At 36.9% G+C, this 22,177-nt stretch overlaps 1 protein-coding gene across 2 annotated transcripts in view; it reads right to left on the bottom strand.

The window, feature by feature from the left end:
• The window catches only part of MED13 (mediator complex subunit 13), a 109,127-nt gene that overhangs the window by 44,766 nt on the left and 42,184 nt on the right, over positions 1 to 22,177 (bottom strand). For both annotated transcript variants that reach the window (XR_002075509.2, XM_019431058.2), the window contains exons 9-10: positions 13,813 to 14,496; positions 1,936 to 2,149 (exon numbers count right to left, since the gene is read on the bottom strand). Coding sequence is in view for 1 of the 2 variants with exons in the window: in XM_019431058.2 (XP_019286603.1) it covers positions 1,936 to 2,149; positions 13,813 to 14,496 (898 nt within the window). In the remaining variant the exon portion in view is untranslated. The remainder of the gene's footprint in view (positions 1 to 1,935; positions 2,150 to 13,812; positions 14,497 to 22,177) is intronic.

Raw genomic sequence — 22,177 nt, 5'->3', positions numbered from 1 at the left:
GTTCTAAAGATAACCCAGGAAATGTATCTGGATAAACGGTGGGAGCTGGGATTCCAAGCTAAATTTGTCAAATTCCAAAGTCCATGTTCTTTCTATAATACCTATATCCTTCCCAGCTACTACTGTCTTCATATTTACAGAAGGACAAAATTTCAAGTACCAGGCGCATAGTAAGGCTAAAAACTCTGTGAAAGAATTTTCTGTATTATACTTATTATTGGGTCCTTTTCACAATTTTACAGCTTTCAATTTCCATATTTTACATTAAAGGCAAATTTTAATTAAAAAAATTTTTTTTATTTAATGTTTTTATTTATTTTTGACGGGGAGAAAGAAAGAGAGAGAGGGAGAGAGCGCGAGGGAGCGAGCACACACGGGTTAGGGGCAGAGAAAGAGGGAGATACAGGATCCAAAGTAGGCTCCAGGCTCTGAGCTTTCAGCACACAGCCCAAAGTGGGGCTTGAAACCAAGAAGTGTGATATCATGACCTGAGCCAAAGCTGGACACTTAACTGACTGAGCCACCCAGGCGCCCCTACTTTTTGTCTTAACTTTTTGACATTTATTTATTTTTGAAAGACAGAGACAGAGCATGAGCAGGGGAGGGGCAGAGAGAGGGAGAAATAGAATTGGAAGCAGACTCCAGGCACTGAGCTGTCAGCACAGAGCCCAACGCAGGACTTGAACCCACAAACCATGAGATCATGACCCAAGCTGAAGTCAGACGCATAACTGACGGAGCCACCCAGGTACCCTTAAAGGCAAAATTCTTATCCAACAGAGTTATCTTGTGCTTAATACATCCTATAATATTAGATTTTCAAATTTCTAACAAATACTCCTGTATCCTATATTTAATATATTTCATCAAGGGGCTCTATAAGTTAACTCACATTCAAAAATATCATGTACGTTATAAACTCAGCATTGGGTATTTTATTGTATTTTGAAAACTGGCACTTCACTTATTTCAGTATATTTTAACTCAGTATCAAAATACTTCATCTACCTAAATTTTCTGATTTCAATATTACAGAAGTTAATGTACTTTCCTCAAACCCAAAAAAACTCTTACAGTAAATAACAATTTTTCATTATCAGACACCAGGTATAAAGTCTACATAAACTCTTAAATTTTATACAATGTGCCTGATTTACCTATTTAAAAAAAATATTTTCATAATTTAAAAGGATAAAAATCCATTCTATATTTTTTAAGTTTGTTTGCTTATTTATTTATTTTAAAAATTGGGGCACCTGGGTAGCTCAGCAGGTTAAGGTTCTGACCTCGGCTCAGGTCATGATCTCATGGTTCGTGGGTTCAAGCCTCGCAGATCCTGTCTCCCTCTCTCTCTGCCCCTCCCTCATTCACAGTGTCTCTGTCTCTCACAAACGAATAAACGTTAAAAAAAATAAAAAAATAATAAACGTTTATTTATTTTTTAGAGAGCAGGCACATGTGGGGGAGGGGCAGAGTGAGACAGGGAGAAACAGGATCCAAACCGGGCTCCAAGCTCTGAGCTGTCAGCACAGAGCCTGACGCGAGGCTCGAGTCCACAAATCGCGAGATTATGACCTGGGCTGAACTTGGACGTTCAACCTACTGAGCTACCCTGGGACCCCTAAGTGTGTTTATTTTTGAGAGAGTGGGAGAGAAAGAGCAAGTGCGAGCAGGGGAGGGGCAAAGAGAGAGGGAGAGAAAATCCCAAGCAGGCTCCATGCTGTCAGTGCAGACCCGGAACGGGGCTTGATCTCACAATGGTGAGATCTTGACCTGAGCTGAAATCAAGAGCTGGAGGCTTAACTGACATGAGCCACTCAGGTGCCCCTTAATCTATTTTAAAAGACAAAAAAAAAAAAGAGAGAGAAGTATGGTACTATATGCTGTGTTAAAAAATATCAGCGACCCTTTGGTGTACTATGATTTTTTACTCACCTTGTGTTTTTTTACAGCTTCTCTCTCACTGTTTTGTCTATCTTTCTTATCAGGAAAAAGGAATTCCTCATCTCCTTCAACAAATGCATATGGATCAATTTTAGATTCTTGCTCTGCATCAGATGCTATTGCTGAAAGATACTGATTTTTAATTTGATATTGCTGTACTAATTCATCAGAAACTTTTAAAGGTTTCTTACATTGCACCATTAACCTGCATTAAAAAAAAAAAACAAAATTAGAAAATTATACTTAATTTTCCATAAAAGAAAAAAAATTCCAATGACTTAAGAATCATCAAGTTTTCATGATTATTTAGAGATGATCTAAACTGTAATCCTTCATATTACAAATGAGGAAATTAAGGCATTGAGAGGTTACATGATTTATTAAAGCCTCAAGTTTAGCAATCAAGAAATGAAGCTAAAATCTAGGTTTCCTATCTATATGTTCTTTCCACCAAAATATGTCCACTCTGTCCCCAATTCCTTACATGCATTAACTTGTCCAAGTCTATTCACTGAAAGGAACTTTTTTTTTTTTTGAAAGGGACTCTTACATCAAAATTGCTCCAGGACAGGAACTCTCAAAATCGTGGGCTATGTGCTGAGGCAAGACTAGTTTTATACAATTTATACAATGAAAGTGATTATCCTTTTCCTATTGACATGAGTGGATAAGGTTATAAAATTATAAGGACCTAATTTGTGTTTCATGAACACTATAACTTATTAATTCTGGCAAGAGGTTTTATAATGGCAAGTGAAGTTTCAGCTCAAGTACCTCAAAGTTTTTATCTGATCAGATTGGAAAAATCTATTTTTATATCATCAGTCTTATGGTTTCACATGGTGACTAGAATCAATAAAACAAAACAAGAGAGGAGACAACACTGAAGTTAGAAAGACAAACAAGTAGAAACTGTCAGATCAGAGAAAGCTAAAATCTAAGGGTAAGAGCAAGAAGCCACAAGCTGATTTGCACCACCAGAATCCCGGAAAGCATCAAGACTTTTCTATCTCTGAAGACCAGGGTACTTGGTGAGTGTGAACACTGAATGATGTTTTTGGTTTGTAGAAGACACTTTCTGACTCCCAAATTCATGTTCTCTATAGTTTGTAAAGTGGAGATTCCCATGCTGCCAGAAAGAAGTAGCTAGGCTTCTACTCAGACCAGGGTAAAAGTCCTATTTAGCAAGGACTATTTCACTCTGAATAAAAACCAAACCCCTTGTAATATCCTACCAAAGCTTTCCTTGACCTTTCTCCTCTTTGCCTCTCCAACCAACTTCATCTGGTTATTCTACTCCTGCCTCTCTCAACTCTGCTTCCAAGACCTTCCTTCATGTTCCTCAAACAGGCCAGACACACTCCTGACAGTTGCCTTTGTTTGGAGCATTCTTTCTCCAAGTATCTGCATGGCCAACTCCTTCACTTTCTAAAAGACTTTGTTTAAATGTCACCTTATGTAGGAGACCTTATTTAAAATTGCAAAATGCCCAACTACTTCAACACTGATCCCCCTCACCCTGCTCTATTTTTCCCTCCATAGCACTTATCTTTTAAAATCTATATAACTTGCTTGTATTAATAGTTGACTGTCACTCTCACTAGAATATAAGACCCTAAATGACAGGGATCTTGTCTTTGTTCATTGAATTATCCCAAATGCCTAGAACAGGGCCTGGCAAGTAGAAGGTACTCAATAAATATTTCTTAAATGAATACATGAAATCGAAAAACCACATAGGATTGAGACGTTGTGGATGCATTAATAATTCTAAAATACAGTATCTTGTACTTGGAAATAAACCATCTTCATTCATCAGAAAGTGATACTGCTGCCACTTATCTATCCTACAATTTAAGACAAAAAATTATAAGAGATGTAAGATTTGGGAACAATGAAGGTGAAGGTATTTGTTAGCTTATAAAATCTTTGAATGGAAGGATATCATAACTTTAAATCTATTTAAGATGCCCAGCACTATAAGTACTCCATATACACTATAAACTAAGGGTGAAACAGAGGCCATAAAAAAATAATAACTGATATTTTCTAAACATGCTATCAAATACCATGTCATTGTTATTCCCAATATGCCCCAGATTTATCCCCAAAACTAAAATCCCAGGTCTACAAAAACTTTCTTCCATTTGAACATGGTGCTAACTAGTTAACAGGAGTATGTTTTAAAATTGTTAGAATACTTCTATAAATGAATGAATAGGTATTTCTTAAAGAGTAGCATTATATCTTACCATCTTAGACCAAAACTGTTTGCTCAACTATTAGGTGCTAACATAAGTCTCTCCAAAGTAGTTTGCTATCTACTTTGACATGTTTTCTTATTCACTACTTAAAATTAATCTTATAAGACAGAAAATGCAGAGTATGCTGATTTTGATGTGCAAATTATGTAGAAAGAAATGGTATGCTAAGGTAACATAGTAACAAAGTTAAGGCTGGAAAGATTTTAAGTATGCATATTCAAGTAACTATTCATAGGAGAAAAGTGTTAAGATCCCACTCCTCCTCCCCACCACCAACCTGAAAGACACTACTACTCTGTGTAGAGGTGAATAAAACAACTCTGTTTCTCATATTAAGTTGTCCTCTGGCAGAAGCAGGAAAACTGCCACACTGTTTACACAAGTAGTTAAACTAGTGTGCAGTGACATTAAAAGGACCAATGCTCCTGCACAGGGCTCTATTAAGAATAAAAATGAGTAAACCAAATGCAGTGCCTAAAGACAACTTGTTATTTTATTGAATGGTTCTCACAGACATTGGGATACGCAATGAATTTAAATGTAGTCAATAATATCATGAGTATCAAGTCACAACATATTTTAAAATATATTTACATTACACATCTTTCTATATTTAAAATTGATAAGAATAGAAAAAATTGTGATTTTTAAAAGATGTCAGATTAAAAACTCAAAGTTATTTCATCACTATCATCATATAGTATATATATATTTCTGTGAAACAGGAATAACCCCTGCTTTTCTAAAAGAAACTTTTCACATATAGTCAAACTACAGAGATAGTTTCAATCAGATATAGAGCTAAGTACAGACAAACTGGAAGAGGATTAGGTACAGTAATGAACAGGAAGCTTTGCAAAGCCCAAAGCAAACTGAAATTACGTTTGTATTATTCATTAAGTGTATCTTTTTCCTTTTACTATGACAACAGTAACATTCTATCCTGAAATATACTTGTAGAGAATTTAACATGGCTTGGAGTAGCACATGCTTTCAGGCCTTTATTCAATAAAAATTCTTCCAGACAAGAAACGACAGTATTTTAGGATTGACAATTATAGAAGGAGATAAGCTATAGAAGGAAATGTTAAGGAACAAATGAATTTAATAAATATCAAAAATCCTCTATTTTCTTTAATAGTACCTTTTCTGGTACCACGCCCACTATTCAGCATCAATCCTTAAACTGAGTCAAGCTAACTGTAAGAAGAATAGCTTTATTGTATTAGGATATCAAGTAAGACTTACTTAAAATATTTAGATTACAATAAACCAAAACAAGTTTATTTCATCATAGACTCCTATGAAACAAAATAGAAACTATCTTTTAGAGATCAGATAATGCACTCTGTAACTGTATGATATATACAATATAAATGTCAGGTATACCCCTAATGCAACATAGGAGCTAATTCTATTGATGAATTCTATGGTTAAGATATCCAGATGTAGCCTTGCTATAGAACAAGACATGATAAAACTATGCTCCAGTATAGTTCTTTCTCTGCTCAGGGTTTAGAAATGTCTCCCTCTGAATCAAAATAGAAGACTATTTTAAGCAATCAAAATACTACTAGAACTAAGTGCTAGCCCTTGAAAAATGATATTAAAAAAACTGTAATGTTTCTTTGCAGAAATTTTGCTATCTTCAACACTTACAAGGTTTATTTTTTTTTTTTTTAACTTACAAGGTTTAAAAATTTTTTTTAATGTTTATTTATACTTTTGAAAGAGAACATCGGAGTGCCAGCAGGAGAGGTGCAGAGAGACAGGGACACAGAAACTGAAGTAGGCTCCGGACTCTGAGCTATCAGCACAGAGTCTGATGCGGGGCTTGAACCCACAAACCACAACATCATTACCTGAGCCAAAGTAAGATGCTTAACCGACTGAGTCACCCAGGCACCCCTAAAGCTTATGAGGTCTTAAAAGCCACTATTCTAAAATAGATACTAGCGTTAACCAATAAAGAAACTAAAAATAATTACAAGCAAAAAGAAGATTGCCACAGATGTGTACATCCGGTATGTAAAATATGCTATGCTCCACCTCAACCTCTCTCTCCCCGAACTAAATTCTAAGAAATTAGAAAGGAATTTCGCTTTAAAGTAGCTGCTGAAAAATCTGGCATCAACTGAGGCACATGGAAGTCTAAGAACAAGGGAGATGTTTAGAAATGATGAATCCTAATACTCTGTACTAGTTAGGCAGCCATCACCATCTAAAGCTAAGAATTAAAAAAACTAAGAATACTGCTTTCTTTTGTTTATCCACCTATTATGGAAGTACAGTGCCACTCTTTAACAGCAGTCAATGGAAAACTTTATTTATACCAAATGGAAATTGAATTTTCACTTAACGTGAATAAAACAAACATACAAATTTCTCCTCCATCATTCTAAAAAAGCACACACCTATAAAATTTTTATTAAAAAAATGTTTCTTTTTAAATTTCTACTGATAAGATTCTTGCCCCTCTTTGCATTATGTATTACTCCAACTGTGTTAATAGTTTCCTCTCCTAAGCTTCAGATACAATGTCACAAATGTCTGACAGAATCTTTCAGCAGGCTCCTCACACTAAATTCAAATTTACAACATAGGGACACCTACGTGGCTCAGCTGGTTGAGCATTTGACTCCTGTCTGATTATTGATTTCAGCTCATGAGTTCGAGGCCCGCATCATGCTCTAAGATGACAGTGAAGAGCCTGCTTGGGATTCTCTCTCCCCCACCACCCTGCTCACACTTTCTCTTTCAAAATAAATGAATAAACTAAAAAAATTAAATGGGGTGCCTGGATGGCTCAGTCAGTTAAGCATCTGACTTCAGCTTAGGTCATGATCTCACTGTCCGTGAGTTCAAGCCCCACATCAGGCTCTGTGCTGACAGCTCAGAGCCTGGAGCCTGCTTTGGATTCTGTGTCTCCCTCTCTCTCTGCCCCCCCCCCCCCCCACTCACGCTCTGTCTCTCTCACTCTCAAAAATGAATGTTAAGATTTTTTTTTTTTTAATTTACAATGTGTATGTATTATAAGCACATATTTAAAAGTCATTATTGTACACTGGGGCTCCTGGGTGGCTCAGTTGGTTGAGCGTCCGACTTCAACTCTCGTCATGATCTCGTGGTCTGAGTTTGAGCCCCGCGTCGGGCTCTGTGCTGACAGCTCAGAGCGTGGAGCCTGCTTCAGATTCTGTGTCTCCCTCTCTCTCTGCCCCTCCCCCGCTCACGATCTCTCTCTCTCTCTCTCTCTCTCTCTCTCAAAAATAAATACACATTAAAAAAATAAAATGAAATAAAAAAATAAATAAAAGTCATATTATAAACAAAGGCATAGTTGAAACTTCTAAATATCCCAATACCTCTCCTTCAAGATAACAGGGATTAACAGTTTATTGTACTTTAAAAAAAATTATAAAAACTAAATTATAAAAAATTTTAAAAATTACGTAAATCTTAATTTAATGTAAATTGAGTAAAAGGGTAGAAGTCTTCAAATCGGTTTTTCCTCCTCTTTCCCTCATAAAATAAATATGCTGGTTTTTAACTCTCCTGTTACTACCTCACTGCACTATTCAACTGGTCATAAAGTTCTTGTCTATTCTATACTTAACAAAATCTACACATCCCTACGATCTCTAATTTCCTAGGGCCCTGTATCACCTTATATCTGAACTATTCAAGAGTCCAAACTGATGTCCTTTCATACATATATACCTCTTCATTTCAAATAATCTTTCAATAATATTACCTGGTTAATATTTCTAAAATCCTTATTTTCCAAAACCCTATTATTTTATCTACCTCAAAAAAAAAAAAAAAAAAAAAAGTGCAACAGTGCCCCTATCATCTCAAGGAAAATAGGTAAGCTCATAAACAGTATTTTTATAAATAGTATTTAATATAATTTATTCCAGTATATAGCCCCACCTCCCTTTTCAGGTCTCATTTCTCATCATGACATAGCAAACTACTAAGCAACACCGTATAATCTATCCATACCAAAGTACATAAAACTTCTGGATCTTCATAAATGGAATTAAATTATTCTTCACTCTGGCTCACCATCCCTAATATCTTTTATGTATGCTTCTATCAAAGAATGTTAGTTTCCATTGGATTACAATTTCATTTAGGGCCAGGACCAAATTCATTTTTTACTCCCAACAGTGCTTTGCAGCATCCTGCATATTAGAGAAACTTCAGTTTTATTCAAACTGATGAAACAGATATTTGAAGAATATGAATTTAAAAAGATAATGTTCCAAAGGGCAAAAGAATGCAGGAGTTGCAACAGCCCCCTAATTAACCGCCATATATTTAAATACTTTCAAAACTCAGAGTATGGAAAAAGAATAGAAATTTACCAAGTTTAGTAATATGAATTCAGTAATATGAATTTACCTAGTAATATGAATTCAGAAATTTATTATATAAAGCAATCTAGGCTTCTGACTGGACTACTCTGACTAGAAAAGGTTTGATCATATTATATCTTTAAACCTAGACAATGCTTCTATAAAGAATTTAAGACAAGGGTTGCCTGGGTGGCTCAGTCAGTTGAACGTCTGACTTGGGCACAGGTCACGATCTCACAGTTTGTGAGTTCGAGCCCTGTGTCAGGCTTTGTGCTGACAGCTCAGAACCTGGAGCCTGCTTCAGATTCTGTGTCTCCCTCTCTCTCTTTCTCTGCCCCTCCCCTGCTAGTGCTCTGTCTCTCCTTCAAAAATAAATAAACATTAAAAAAAAAAAAAAAAGAATTCAGGACAGGTGTTTAAATGCCATCGAGAAGAGTATTAATTCATAGAATTTATTTTAATGACAGGAGACACCACCTGAGTGATGATCCTCATGACATCCTATCTCAAGTAATATTAATCGTAGGTACCTGAATCACTAAGTTATCCAAATAAGATCCTTTTAACTATGAAAAACAAAACAAAACAAAACAAAACTTTTGTTAGCATAATGCAAACACTGAAGCCCACACCAGGTATTTTACTGTATAGTAAAATAGTATGGGGAATCTCCCTAGTAAAACTAATCAGTAAACATGTTTGGCCTATCTAATTTAATAACTTATTCCAGAGTTCAAATTTCTGTAAAAGTTATTCATGATATTAAGGCACCTCAACACTATGAACATTTTGGGCTTTGTTGCGGAGGACTGTCCTACATATTGTAGGGTATCTAGCGGCATCCCTGGACTCTACCTACCAGATACCAGTAGCACATTCCCCATTGTGACAATCTAGATTGTCTCTTAACGCTGTCAAATGTCACCTGAAGGTATGAGTGAGGGAATAAGAAATTGCTCCAATTGAGAGCTACTGCCAAGGACAAAATATTCACGTGATTAAAACATAAAACCAAAAAACTTCTATCAAGTACAGAACAATTATGTTCCATAAATGTTTTAGTTCATACAGCAAGCAGCTAAACCTGTTTACTTTTTTCCATATTCTAATCTACTATTAAAATAAAGGATTCTACGCAAAAGCAAATTGTAACATAATACACATTTTAGTAACTAATGTAACTAAAACAATACTCACATAAGACACAGAATTAAAAAAAAAAAACACCACCACCCTTTTATTCAGTCTTCTCTTTTCACAAAGCAGAAAAAATGGTGACGAGGAACAAGTGGAAGCATGTTATTTCCTTAATTTAAATAATCACGACCCAGCACCATTCTACTCTGCAGCTACCTTTCTACATTATACTTGTATCCTCTCATTCTTATTCAATGAGAAAAATGTCAAACAATTTCAAAACAGATTCTAATGTTAAACTGTACTTATTTTTTTTAATGTTTATTTATTTTTGAGAGTGAGCGTGCCACACACGAACAGACAAGTAAGGGAGGGGCAGAAAGAGAGAGAAGCGAGCCCTGAACTGACAGTAAAGGGCCCAATGCAGGGCTCAAACTCACAAACCTGTGATGTCATGACCTGAGCCAAAGTTGGACACTTAACCAACTGAGCCACCCAGGCACCCCAAATATATTAACTTTTTTTTTTTTTTAATGTTTATTTTTGAAAGAGAAAGAGCACAAGCAGGGGAGGGGCAGAGAGCGGGAGCCCTAGAATCCGAAGCAGGCTCCAGGCTCTGAGCTGTCAGCACAGAGCCTGATGCATGGCTCGAACTCATGAACCATGATTATCATGACCTGAGCCGAAGTCAGATGTTTGACTGAGCCACCCAGGCACCCCTAAAACTTCTAAGAGACCTTCATTTCATTTCACCTACAGATGCTCCTGCATACAATCAGCTAATACACTTATTTAAAGTCATGGCTAGAATTCTTGATCTTATGGATTCAATATGCCCATAAACTCACCCCTTAAGTTTTTAAAATATTCATAACAGTACTTTTCGTCCTTAACACTACATTTTTTATATTAAATAAGAAAATATAATCTAGAAAGAAAATAAGTTCTAAAATCATAAAGTAACCCTAGGAATATACTGTTGTTTAATTTATCCAAACGTCTACTGAATGTGCACTATGTGCCTAGACTTGTTCTAGGGATGTTTGTGTGTAATCTGGAGGAATACAGCAGTAAACAAGACGGAGAGGCCCTGCCTTCACAGAGCTCGTATTTTAATAGGGAAAAGATCATTAACAAATTCATGATATGATTTTGGATGATATAGAATGATATATATAAGGAAAAAATGAAAACCGTGTACAAGGTAGGTAGTGATTTGGGGAGTGAAGAAAAGCCATAGTTTAGATAAAATGGTCAGGATACTACCTCCTGAAAAGGTAACTTTTCAGCAGGACTGAATAAGAAGGGGTGAGCTATTCCCCGCATCTGTAATACAATACTAAAGGCCATTAGGAATGAGCTTGGCTTGGGGCACCTGGGTGGCTCTGTCGGTTGAAGTTGAGCATCTGACATCGGCTCAGGTCATGATCTCACAGCTTGTGGGTTTGAGCCCCGCGTTGGGCTCTGTGCTGACAGCTCAGAGCCTGGAGCCTGCTTCGGATTCTGTGTCTCCCTCTCTCTATGCCCCTAACCCACTCGCATTCTGTCTCTGTCTCTCTCAAAAATAAATAAACTTTAAGAAAAAATTAAAAAAAAAAAAAAAAAAAGGAACGAGCTTGGCTTTCTGAAGGAATAACCAGAAAATCTGATGCCTCAAAATCAGAAAGCAAACAGGGCAGTAATAGATAAGAGTGAAGAACTAGCTAGACAGGAAACTGGGTAGAAGCTTACAGATGAGGAAAAAGAGTTTGGATTTTATCTTAAATGTAGAGGGAAACTACTGGAGGGTTTTCAGCAAATGAGTAACATCTAACATTTAACCTACAATGATCACTCTACTGTGTAGGAATATTATGTAAAGGAGAAGTACAGAAACAAGGAGACCAAAAGTAGTTTCAGGCAAGTACTCAGGACTTTTATATTATATCCAGCACAAATGAGACTAAGATCTTTTTAAGACTTGTTTCCAAGACATCATTTGTTTTCAAGAGACTTTCTGTTAAATAAGCTAGTTGCTTTCCATGATCAAAAGGTATCCTAAAGTCCCTAAATTTCAAATCCAGATTAATTTTAACTGAAAAAAAAAAAAACAAAAAACCCATACTAGAATATTTTTAAGATTCAAAGAGCTAGATAAGATGCACAGGTTTACTAAAATAACAAGGAATATTGAAAGAATAAATCTTTAACAGTAGGGAAAAGGAGACAAAGGCTACAAATGGGACATTTTATTTAGTCTCAGGGAAACTCAAAATCAATAAAACACAGCAGAGAAAGTTCATGGCCTAGAATATGAAAGAGGGGGTGATGGTAACCCACAACAAGAGAGCCAAAATGACCAAAAACTCAAGAGAAAATATGAACCTGTATTTCTAGACAGAAATGAAAAATCAGAGCTGAAAATGGAGGAACAACAGGGTTTCTTTTCTATAAAAATGAATAACCTACCTGGTAAAGACCCAAGATCCCCTTCATTCTGCAATTTTAGGTACCAGGTCTCCCCTCCAAAATATCCCAACCCCATTATCATAAAGCAGTGTATGAAACTAATACATAGTATAAGCTAAATAACTTATTGAATGAGTAAGGCCTACCAATCAGCTCCCCTATTCCTTCATTCAAAAATGTGTAGGAAGAAACAATAATTATATTTTAAAAATGTGATAAGAGGGGCGCCTGGGTGGCTCAGTCAGTTAAGCATCCGACTTTGGCTCAAGTCATGATCTCACGGCCTGTGGGTTCAAGCCCTGCATTGGGCTCTGTGCTGACAGCTCAGAGCCTACAGCCTGCTTCAGATTCTGTGTCTCCCTTTCTGCCCCACCCCTGCTTGTTCTATCTCTCTGCTTCTCAAAAATAAATAAATGTTAAAAAAAAATTAAAAAATAAATGAAAAAAAATGTGATGAGAAGCAGTAAAGAAAAAGATGAAAAGAAATTCTATAGAAAAAAAAGGTACAGAACATTAAGAAGGGGATACTATTTCTTAATAGCCAGGGGGTGCCTGGGTGGCTCAGTAGGTTAAGTGTCTGACTTTAGCTTAGGTCATGATCTCACAGTTCATGAGTTTGAGCCCTGCGTTGGGCTCTGTGCTGATCGCTCAGAGCCTGGAAGTCTGCTTTGGATTTTCTGTCTCCCTGTCTCTCAGATCCTCCCTGCTCACACTGTGTCTCTCAAAAATAAATACATATTTTTAAAAAATGAAATAAATAAACACTAAAGATGTTTTTAATTAAAAAATTTTTTTTGAAGATTTACAGCAAGAACTTGCAAAGAATTGGGGGAAAAATGGGACTAAAAGATAGGATATACAAACAATTCACAGAAGAGAAAACCTAAATGTCCAAAGAACATTTTAAATAAATGCTTACTCTCAAACATGTATTAAGACAGTAAGATGCCATTCTGCATATAGAAAATTAGCTAAATTGAAGGCTCGTAATACCAAATGCTGATGAAAAGATCATTCTCATACTCTGCTGGTTGATGAAGGTGTAAACTGGTATAGTTGGAGAGCCAATGTGACAATGACCCTTAATGCCGAATGTGGACAAACCCCATGGCCCAGTAATTCCACTTTGAGATGTATTCCCTAGAGAAATCTTATACAAGTACATAAGGAAACGTGTACCAAAAAGCTCACTATTACATCCTATGTAACTGGAAAAAACTGAAATAACCAATATGTCCACCTTTAAGAGAGTAGATAAATTATGTATATTCATAACAAATACTATAAAGCAATTAAAATGAATTAATTAGAGCTACATGTATAAAAACATGTACAGAAATGATAAACACCAAATTTAGGACAGACGAAGGAAGAATGGAGGAAAAAAAACAGTACACAAGAGTTCTAATGATATTCAAAATCTTTAAGTTGTTTGATGGATAAGTGCTATTATTTTCTCCACTTTTTTGTGACTAAAGTATCTCATAATAAAGAGTCTCCCTAAGGAAAAATCACAGTAAAGAAATTATGCAAAACTAATATTTACAGGGTTTATTATTATTGTAAATCCTACCCTGAAGCCAATTCTGGAGTCCTAGTATTAAGAACTTACATCATTTCCACCCTTAAATTATAATAGTGACTATTAAAAAAATACATACTCTGTAACTGATGTTACACTTTCCTGTCCAAAAGGTCCAACTGGATCATCCTTGAATTTATCACTTGGAAGCTGAGGAGGCAAAAACTCTACATCTTTTTTCTTTGGAACCTTGTAATACTTCCAGGCTATATTAGCTTCATCTTCTTCCAAGTTTACTGCTGTACCGACATATATTGTAGGTTCTACAGCTTCCTGGAACTGAGCTGGGAAAGACTGAGATAAACTGTCTATCCTATCTTCCATTGGTTTAGAAGGAACCAAGGGATCTGGTGTTGGCATTTGATAAAAATGTTGACTCTGAGGAGTTGAAGGTGTTTTAGTTACTCCTTCATCAACCACATCACATGGGTGAGGACTGAGTGGGGGTGGTTGAGGTGAATTTGCCATTTCGGTGCCATGCATCTGTGGAGTCTTTGCTACATCATTAGTTCGGATGTTTGAAAATCTCACTTGACTATCTGGAGCGGAGATCACAAGTCTTTGGCTAGCTGAATCTGCATCGATGCCAACGTCATCACTAATAGAAACACGATGGTGAAAAGGAGTCAAGGGGCGTTTCTGTGGTTTTTCACTCTTTTCTTGTTTTTCATTGGTCTTGTGCTTAGGAAGTACTTGTTGTTGCTGACTTAAAGATGGTGCCTGTCCTTGTTGTCCAGGATTTCTTGGCTTGAGATTTTTGTGCCTAAAAAGTTAAAAGAAAGGTTTAATGTTTATAGTATCGTTATTACATCAAAGTACACAAGTAAACACTATTAGACATTCCATATTATCATTTGTTTTTTACATATAAATCTAAAAGTAAAATTATTTGAATTTACATTGGAAAAAAATACTTTGGGGCACCTGGGTGACTCAGTTGGTTGAGCATCCAACTTCAGCTCAGGACACGATCTCATGGTTTGTGGGTTTGAGCCCCGCATTTGGCTCTGTACTGACAGCTCAGAGCCTGGAGCCTGGTTCACATTCTGTGTCTCTCTCTGCCCCTCACCCGCTTGTACTCTCTCTCTCAAAAATAAACATTAAAAAAAAATTTTTAACAAAAAAAATAAAAAATACTTTGTTGAGTGACCTAAAACCAAGAACTGCAGAAAGATTCCTAAGAGCCAATTCTCTTCTGCTCATTTAATAGCTATGTGATCGGACAACCAAAGATAGTTTACTAACGTAACCTAAATATTTTAGTATCTGAATCAAGAGACAAAATTTTAGTTAAGATAAAGTCGTGTTTAAAAAGGTCTGAAATTTATTCATTTACCAATGTACCTGCAAATCAATGGCTTGGCTAAACTCAGTCATAATCTACAATCCTACAGCAACCAGCTAGGAAACTTATTCTACAGAAACGAAGTTAATCATGCTGGATAGCACTGCAACTGACTGATGGGCCCCACACCATATCTGCCATCCTTCTCCCAAGGCATACCATGACAGAACGAATCCACTAACTAGAAAAGGAAAAGAAAATGCCTGAAGAAATTTATTCCCTCATAATGTGAAGCAATTTCTAAACTGAAAAACTTAAAACTACATGCCTAAAAATCTAGTAATTTTGTTCAGAGTTTAAGATTTCTTTCAGCATAGTAAAAATACTGTGCCCTATGAGATTTCCAAGCTAAACTGATAGTGATATATATAATATTTTTTTTTAACTAAGAAACTAGAAGAAAAATGTGGAGGGAAGATGAATTTAAAACATGTCCCAGGAATGTAAGGTATAACATTCAATAAAAACCAGTAGTATTCATCACATTAACAGAATAAAAGAGAAAACCATGTAACTATCTTAACACAGAAAAACATGGCAAAATTCAATACATAATTCATCATAAAAAGACTCAAGGGGCGCTGGGGCAGCTCAGTCGGTTGAGTGTCCGACTTCGGCTCAGGTCATGATCTTGCGTTTGTGGGTTTGAGCACCACTCCACGCTGACAGCTCAGAGCCTGGAGCCTCCTTTGGATTCTGTGTCTCCGTCTCTCTCTGCCCTTACCCCACTTGCACTCTGTTTCTATCTCTCAAAAACAAAGTATTATACCTTCATAGTATTATGGAGTAGTATAAACTTAAAAAATAGAGAGGCACCCTGGGTAGCTCAGTCGGTTAAGCATCCAACTCTTGATCTCAGCTCAGGTCATGATCTCACAGTTTGTGAGTTCAAGCCCCGTGTCAGGCTCTGTGCTGACAGCTCGGAGCTTGGAGCCTCTTTCAGATTCTGTGTCTCCCTCTCTCTCTGCCCCTCCCCTGTTCATGCTCTGTCTCTGTCTCAAAAACAAACATAAAAAAAAATTTATAAAACAAGACTCAAAAAGCAAGACTAATCTTAATCTGATAAAGGACATCTATGAAAAACTATACTAATATCATACTTAATGATCAAAGACTGAATAACTTAATCCCTAAAACTGGGAACAAAGCAAGAATATTAACTCAACATTTCTATTCAACAATTTTATCAAAAGTTTAAACCAATGCAGTAAGTCAAGAAAAAGAAAGATTGGAGATTTCAAAAGAAGAAGAAAAACTGTCTTTATTCATACTAAACATGGCAAGCTTTACAATAAGGGGTCAGGCTGACCATTACCTTCTCAATCTCAACAAATTATTAAAAGTGGTACAACCAGACATGTGTCTTCTGATGTGACAGATACCAAGCAACACAGCACCACCTGTGAAGTATTCTCATCAAAAATATTGAACCTAAATTCATTAAGCCTCTAGATCAGCACTGTCCAACAACACTTTCTGTAATGACAGAAATGTTCTGCATGCGGCTCCTGAAGGCCTGAAATACAGCCAGTGCAATGAGAAACTGAATTTTTAACTGTATTTAAATTCAAATGCTTTAATTTAAAATCCATTAGTGGTTACTAACATGGCTAGGACTAGACAGCACAGCTCTAGAGGTAACTTCCATTTACAGAAATGCAAGGGATAAAGAAATTAAATGACACTAAAAGAACAAGTTACAATATGACAAGTTGAGAAATACAGAATGTGAGACATTCCACGGGATGCCTGACCTAGTTTTTCCAGCCAAGCCAATGTCCTAAAAATTGGAGAGGGGATTACAAGACAACCAAAGGTATACTTCTTGTCTGGGTCTTTGTCAAACAACCAACTACACAGACATTATTTTTTTAAAAAAGACATTTCTGAGACAAATCTGTAGAGGATATCAGATGATGCCAAGAAAATACTATTCTTTTTATTAGGGGTGATAATGGAATTATAGTTATATAAGAAAATATTAGCAGAATATTATTAAATAATAACAGAATTAAAATATTAGAGTTGCATACTGAAGTAGGAGTGAAATGATATTTAAGATTTGCTTTAAAAATCTTCAGCAAGGGGGGGCACCTGGGTGGCTCAGTAGGTTGAGCATCCGACTTTGGCTCAAGTCATGATCTCATGGCTTGGGAGTTCAAGCCCCACGTCGGGCACAGGGCTCTGTGTTGACAGCTCAGAGTCTGGAGCCTGCTTCAGATTCTGTGTCTCCCTCTCTCTGCCCCTCCCCTGCTCACGCACTCTCTCAAATATAAATAAACGTTTAAAAAATTAAGAAAAAAAAGGGGGGGGGCGTCGGGGGGGGGGCTCAGTCAGTTGAGCAACCGACTTTGGCTCAGGTACTAATCTCATGGTTTGTGGGTTCGAGCGCAGAGCCTGCTTGGGATTCTCTCTCTCTCTCAAAGTAAATAAAATAAAATAAAACTTAAAAAAAAAAGAATGGATCTAAATGTGCTAACATAGAAAAATACCCATGATTACTATTTATCAAAAAAAGTTCCAATATCTATAAAGAACTTATCAAACTCAACACCCAAAAAACAAATAATCCAGTGAAGAAATGGGCAAAAGACATGAATAGACACTTCTCCAAAAAAGACATCCAGATGGCTGACACATGTAAAGATGTGCAACATCACTCATCATCAGGGAACAAATTAAAACCACAATGAGAAACCAACTCACAACAGTCAGAATGGCTAAAATTAACAATCAGGCAACAACAGATGTTGGAGAGGATGCAGAGAAAAAGGATCTCTTCAGCACTGCTGGTGGGAATGCAAACTGGTATAGCCACTCTGGAAAACAGTATGGAGGTTCCTCAAACTAAAAATAGAACTACCCTATGATCCAGCAATTGCACTATTAGGTATTTATCCAAGGGATACAGATGTGTTGTCTTGAAGGGGGACATACACCCCAATGTTTATAGCAGCGCTATCGACAATAGCCAAAGTATGGAAAGAGCCCAAATGTCAATTGATGGATGAATGGATAAAGATGTGAGATACACACACACACACACACACACACACACACACACACACACACACACATACATACAATGGAGTATTACTTGGCAACCAAAAAGAATGAGATCTTGCCATTTGCAATTATGTGGATGGAACTAGAGGGAATTATGCTAAGTGAAATTATTCAGTCAGAGAAAGAAATATTATAGGACTTTACTCATATGTGGAATTTAAGATACAAAACAGATGAACAGAAGGGAAGGGAAGCAAAAATAATATAAAAACAAAGAGGGGGACAAAACATAAGAGACTCTTAAATACAGAGAACTGAGGGTTGGTGGAGGAGTTGTGGGTTGGGGGATGGATAAGGAGCATTAAGGAAGACACTTGGTGGGATGAGCACTGGGTATTATACATAGGGGATGAAGCACTGGGCTAACTAACTTGGATGTAAATTAAAAAATAGAAAATTAAAAAAGAAAAAAGCAAGTTGCAGAACAGCATACATAGCAGGATTCCACTTGTATGAAAACAAAGCAGACAGGCAGATCGTAAGTATATAGGCGCAAGGAACTCACAGCTTTTAGTTCATGTGCATTATTTGAATTTTTTAAATAGCATAAAAAATTTTACAAATAGCATTAAAAAACAAGCAGTAGGTTATTCCAATGTAGGAATAATCCCTTCACTGATCATCCTCTCTTTGAGTACTTTCAATGACAAAGACCACATCGATTTATAAGGAACGGCATTCCGGCCATTGTCAAATAGCTCCAGTCGAAAAAAGAGAAAAATTATATATATATACATGCATATATATGTGTATGTATGCATGTGTGTGTGTGTGTGTGTGTGTGTGTGTGTGTGTGTGTATTTTTGGGGGTGCCTGGGTGGCTCAGTCGGTTGGGCATCTGACTTCGGCTCAGGCATGATCTCACAGTTTGTGAGTTCGAGCCCCGCATCCGGTTCTGTGCTGACAGCTCGGAGCCTGGAACCTGCTTCAGATTCTGTGTCTCCCTCTTTCTCTGCCCCTCCCCTGCTCGTGCTCTCTCTTTCTCGTTCTCTCTCAAAAACAAACATTAAAAACTAAAAATATAATTTATATATATATATATATATATATATATATATATATATATATATATATATATTTAGAGAGTGAGAAAGAGAAAAGAGAGGGAGAAAGTAGGGGAGGGGCAGAGAGAGAGAATCTTAAAACATCTTAAAAGCGGAGCTAGATCTCAGAACGTTGAGATCATGACCTGAGGTGAAACCACCAAGAGTCAGATGCTCAACTGCTCAACCTACTGAACCACCCAGGCACCCCAAAATAGTAATTTTAGATCAAATTCAATAAAATGTTAAGATTTTTTCAAGTTTTTCAGTAAAAGAAGAAGTCTAGATGAAACAAATGTAGCAAGTAAATATGGATGGCTGATAGACAGGAGAGCACTGTCCAACTTTCTTACTTTTCTGCACATCTGAAATTTTTCACAGAATAAGATAGAACTAAAATGCAAAAAATAATAAAATGGAAATAACTGGAACAAGATTGAACTGTCCCAAAGTCCTTCTCTGTTCCATAATGAATATAGGGATACAAAGATTAGCTTTAAACTTCATGGAAAGCAAATGAGATAAATGTTTGATTAATTAACAAAAGAATTAAAATAACTTCTCAGCCAGCTGTAAGAAAAAAAGAAGACAGTCAACAATAAAAGCAGGAAAGGGGAAGGAAAGCAAAATAGGGTGTGGGGGAAGCAGAATAAGAAGGTAGGAATAGATAGGTATATTGTGACAGTTATTATTCATTTATTAATTATTCAAATATTTTAGTGTCTACTATGAAAGTCTTCAAAGTATGGTCCATGAACTCTTTCAGGGTTGTATGGGGTTCAAACCATCATAATAGCATAAGACATTATTTGCCTTTTTCATTATGTTGATATTTAACAATGTTACAAAAGCAACAGACAGTAAAATTTTTGGCAACAGATCATGATTCAAGGCAGTGGTACTATTAGTAGTAGTACTGTGTATTCTTTACCACTATACACTCATGTTTTTAAGGCCAATTTCACTTAAGAATGTCCTTCAAGAGGGGCGTCTGGGTGGCTCAGTTGGTTAAGCGTTCTGACTTCAGCTCAGGTCACGATCTCGCAGTTCGTGGGTTTGAGCCCCACATCGGGCCTGTGCTGACAGCTCAGAGTCTGGAGCCTGCTTCGGAGTCTGTGTATCCCTCCTCCATCTCTGCCCCTCCCCGTTCACACTGTCTCTCTCAAAAATAAAAAATAAAAACATTAAAAAAAATTTTTTTAAAGAATGTCTTTCAAAAGACAGTAAAAATGATTTTTTATTAAGTTTCAATCTCTGCATACACAGCTATTTTTTTTTAATGTTTATTTTTGACAGGGAGACAGAGCGTGAGCAGGGGAGGGGCAGAGAGAGAGTGAGTCACAGAATCTGAAGCAGGCTCCAGGCTCTGAGCTGTCAGCACAGAGCCCGACGCGAGGCTTGAACTCATTAACCGCGAGATCATGACCTGGGCTGAAGTCAGACACTCAACTCACTGAGCCACCCAGGCACCCCTGCATACACAGCTTTTCATATTCTACCTAAAGAAACAGGAGGGGTGCCTGGCTGGCTGGGTCGGTAGAGCATGCAACTCTTGATCTCAGGGTCATGAGTTCAAGTTTCACATTGGGTATGTAGTTTACTTAAAAAAAAAACTCAAAAAGAAACAGAAAATACACATAAAGCATTTCTGCTACATATTATGTTTATTTTTAGTTTTGTTTTTGAGAGAGAGAGAGAGAGATCGATCATGAGCTGGGGAGGGACAGAGGATCCAAAGCAGCTCTGTACTGACAGCAAGAGAGCCCTATGCGGGGTTCAAACTCACAAACCGTGAGATCACAACCTTAGCCAAAGTTGGATGCTCAATCAACAAAGCCACTCAGGTGCCCCTCTGCTACATATTATAAAATAATGGCTGATTTATGGAAAAGGCTTTATATAAGTGAGTTGTAAGCTCAACTAGCCATTTTTTTCAAGGAACACTACTTTCATTTAGGGGTGCCTGGGTGGCTCAGTCGGTTAAGTGTCTGAATCTTGATTTTGACTCAGGTTGTGATCTCCCAGTTCGTTAGTTTGAGCCCTGCTCTGCGATCTGCGCTGACAATGGGGAGCCAGCTTGGGATTCTCTGTCTCCCTCTCTCTCTCTCTGCCCCTCCCCTGCTCATGCTCTGGCTCTCTCTCTCACAAAAGAAATAAACTTAAAAAAAAAAATGTGGTGCCTGGGTGGCTCAGTTGGTTGTGCATCCGACTTCAGCTCGGGTCATGATCTCACAGTTTGTGAGTTCGAGCCCCACACTGTGCTCTGTGCTGATAGCTCGGAGCCTGGGGCCTGCTTCAGATTCTGTGTCTCCCTCTCTCTCTGGCCCTCCCCCACTTGTGCCCTCTCTCTGTCTCTCAAAAATGAATAAATGTAAAAAAAAAATTTTTTTTTTTTTTACATAACTATTGACTGATAAACCTTAGTTAACTAGATTTGGTTATTTGGCAGACTTGGTTATTTAGGTCTCAAAATGAACAAAATGAGTTTGTCATTTTAAGGAAGAATAATAAAATGTGAGCTTTTAAACAAGACTTTGAATTTGGAAAACTGTATCTGCTATAGTAAGCTTCACAGCTTCCCATACTGAAAAGATATTTCTGGTGAGATCACTGGTGATACTAATGAATGTGATTTTTTTTTTTTTTTTTACACTGTAAAACAAATGTGCCAACACTCAGGATCTGCATAATGCCATGAATTGGTATTTTCCAAATGATAAATGATGTTGCAAAATCATGCATAAGTAAAAGATCCATTAGTTATTATGCAGTACAAGGATTTAATTAATATGGCTTCAGATTACACGTGAGAACTAACCTTTAAGAAACTACCATTTGTCAAATTTTGGTGTAGTATCGAAGAGTATCCACAATTACCTGAAAAAGCTACTAAAATACCCTTCCCCTTTCCAACTGCATAGCTACATGAGGCTGGATTTTCTTCACCTACTTCAACTAATATACACAAAAGACTGACTACAGAGGCAGAG

Source organism: Panthera pardus, unplaced genomic scaffold, assembly GCF_024362965.1.
Source record: "Panthera pardus isolate Hobbes unplaced genomic scaffold, ASM2436296v1 HiC_scaffold_3, whole genome shotgun sequence".
NCBI lineage: Eukaryota > Metazoa > Chordata > Mammalia > Carnivora > Felidae > Panthera > Panthera pardus.
Note: the sequence above shows the minus strand (reverse complement) of the source record. Positions and strands in the feature narration are given on the sequence as shown.